Source organism: Aptenodytes forsteri, unplaced genomic scaffold (genome assembly GCF_000699145.1).
Source record: "Aptenodytes forsteri isolate BGI_AS27 unplaced genomic scaffold, ASM69914v1 Scaffold310, whole genome shotgun sequence".
Lineage (NCBI taxonomy): Eukaryota > Metazoa > Chordata > Aves > Sphenisciformes > Spheniscidae > Aptenodytes > Aptenodytes forsteri.
In genome coordinates this window covers 725,986-728,368 of record NW_008795680.1, presented here as the reverse complement: position 1 = coordinate 728,368, position 2,383 = coordinate 725,986, and the positions used below count along the sequence as shown (strand labels likewise).

The 2,383-nt window shown below is 55.6% G+C and overlaps 1 protein-coding gene across 2 annotated transcripts in view; it reads right to left on the bottom strand.

The window, feature by feature from the left end:
• ANKRD16 (ankyrin repeat domain 16) overlaps positions 1 to 2,383 on the bottom strand; it is a 22,280-nt gene that overhangs the window by 15,821 nt on the left and 4,076 nt on the right. Inside the window, exons 1-2 of one of the 2 annotated variants that reach the window (XM_009282667.1) lie at positions 2,188 to 2,252; positions 417 to 764 (exon numbers count right to left, since the gene is read on the bottom strand). In XM_009282667.1, coding sequence (XP_009280942.1) covers positions 417 to 754 — 338 coding nt within the window. In that variant the 5' untranslated portion in view covers positions 755 to 764; positions 2,188 to 2,252. Of the gene's footprint in view, positions 1 to 416; positions 765 to 2,187; positions 2,253 to 2,383 lie in introns of those variants that run through there. The other variant, XM_019472982.1, reaches the window with a different exon arrangement.

Sequence of the window (2,383 nt, the reverse complement as noted above, 5' to 3'; positions counted from 1 at the left end):
AGTTGAAGATGTCCCTGCCCACGGCAGGGGGGTTGGACTAGATGGCCTTTAGAGGTCCCTTCCACCCAAACCGTTCTAGGATTCTATTATTTCCTTCTCATGTGCATTTCCAGGATTTTACTCTGCGCTGCCTGATTTTGTGGGACAGGTTGCCCAGAGAGGTGGTGGATGCCCCATCCCTGGAAACATTCCAGGTCAGGTTGGACGGGGCTCTGAGCAACCTGCTCTAGTTGAAGATGTCCCTGCCCACGGCAGGGGGGTTGGACTAGATGGCCTTTAGAGGTCCCTTCCAACCCAAACCGTTCCGTGATTCCACGATTCTAACTGACAGCTTCTGCAGTCACATTCCCACCTTCTACATCCAAACCTCTTTCAGATATCGCTCTGACCCGCGGCAAAGCAAGCCAGTGACCTACCAGTCTGCCTTTTTCAAGCAGTCTACGCTCGCGCCTCTCTCCAGGAGGTAGGAGACACAGTCCCCGTGGCCCATGGAGGCCGCTTCGTGGAGGGGTCTTTTGTAGTCGCTATTGAACACCTCAACGTCCATCCCCAGAGCCTCTACCAGGTAGGCGAGGACGTCCCGGTGCCCGTACCGGGCAGCATGGTGCAGCAGCGTGTCCCCCGAGCGCCCGTAGCGCTGGCTCTGCCCCGCCGGGCCCAGCGCGTCGTCCGGCCGCAGCTCGTCCCGGAGGAGGTCCAGCCGTCCCTCCTGCACCAGCCGGAGGAGCGGCCTCGGCCTCTCCCCTTCCGCCATGGCTAGAGATCTGGAAGAAAGAGGCAAAAATCAGGATTACGGTTTCAAACTGCATGAATACAATGGCTGCTCCCTGGGTCGGGATAAACAGAAATTACCTCTTCCCTCGGGAAAAACAGAACCCGGCCTCTCCCTCCAGAAAAACAGAAATTTCCTTTTCCCTCAGCAAATTCACAAACCGGCCTCTCCCTCAGGATAACTAGAAATTTCCTTTTCCCTCCAGAAAACCAGAAACTGGCCTCCCCTTCAGGAAAACCAGAAACTTCCTCTCCCCTTAGGAAATCCAGGAACTGGCCTCTCTCTCGGGAAAAACAAATTTCCTCTTCCCTCAGGAAAACCAGGAACCAGCCTCCCCCTCAATAAAACCAGAAATTTCCTTTTCCCTTGGGGAAACTAGGAACTGGTCTCTCCCTCCAGAAAACAAGGAATCTCCTTTACCTTAGGAAAACCAGGATCCGATCTCTCCCTCAGGAAAAACAGAAATGCCCTTTCCCCTCAGGAAAACAAGAAATTTCCTTTTCCCTGGGGAAATCCAGGAAGCAACGCTCCCTCAGGAAAACCTGAAATTTCCTTTTCCCTTAGGAAAAACAGAAACCAGCGTCTCCCTTAGGGAAAAAAAAAACAAATTCCTTTTCCCCATGGGAGAAACAGAAATCGGCCTCTCCCTCTGGAAAAACTGAAATTTCCGAGGGAAAAGGAAGTTCTTTTCCCTTAGGAAAACCGGGAAGGGGCCTCTCCCTCAGGAAAACCAGAAATTTCCTTTTCCGTCAGGAAAACCAGAAACCCGGCTCTCCCTCCAGAAAACCAGAAATTCCCTTTTCCTCAGGAAAGACAGAAATGAGACCCTCCCTCAGCAAATCCAGAAATTCCCTTTCCCTCAAGAAAACCAGAAACCCGCCTCCTCCTCCTCAGGAAAAACAGAGATTCCCTTTTCCCTCGGGAAAAACCGGCAATTCCTTTTCACCCAGGAAAACCAGGAACCCGCCGCTTCCTCCAGAAAACCAGTAATTTCCTTTTCCCCCTCGGGAACTGTCAGAAACCCGCCCCTCCTTCAGGAAAATCAGAAATCTCCTGTCCCTTTAGGAAAACCAGAAACTTCCTTTTCCCTTCGGAAAACCAGAAACCAGCCGCTCCCTCAGGAAACCCAGAAACTTCCCTTTCCTTCACAAAAACCAGAAATTGCCGTTTCCCTCTGGAAAATCAGAAACCAGCCTCTCCCCCAGGACAACCAGAAATTCCCCTCTTCCCTCCCGAAAATGGGAAATTTCCTTCTTTTCCCTCCTTCCAGCGTTCGAGTGCCGGCGGCGGGCGGCGCCGCCCGGCTCCCCCCTTTCCCCCTCCCCCGCGGGCGCGCCCCCCGCCACATTCCCCTCCCCTCAGCCCGCGTCCTGGCGGGGCCCTGCGCAGAGCATCCCCCGGCGGTTAGAACCCACCCGCGCTCCGCTGGGGTTGCGTGACGTCACGCGTGGCAATGCGCGGCGGCGTGATGTCACTCCCGGAGCGGAGGGGGTGACGGTAAACAAACCCGGGGAACATTTCTCTCGGCCCCAACAGCGTTATCCCCGCCCCCCCCCCCCCCCCCCCCCGCGCCCCCCACCCGCCGACCGGCCACCCTCGGCGAGCCCCACC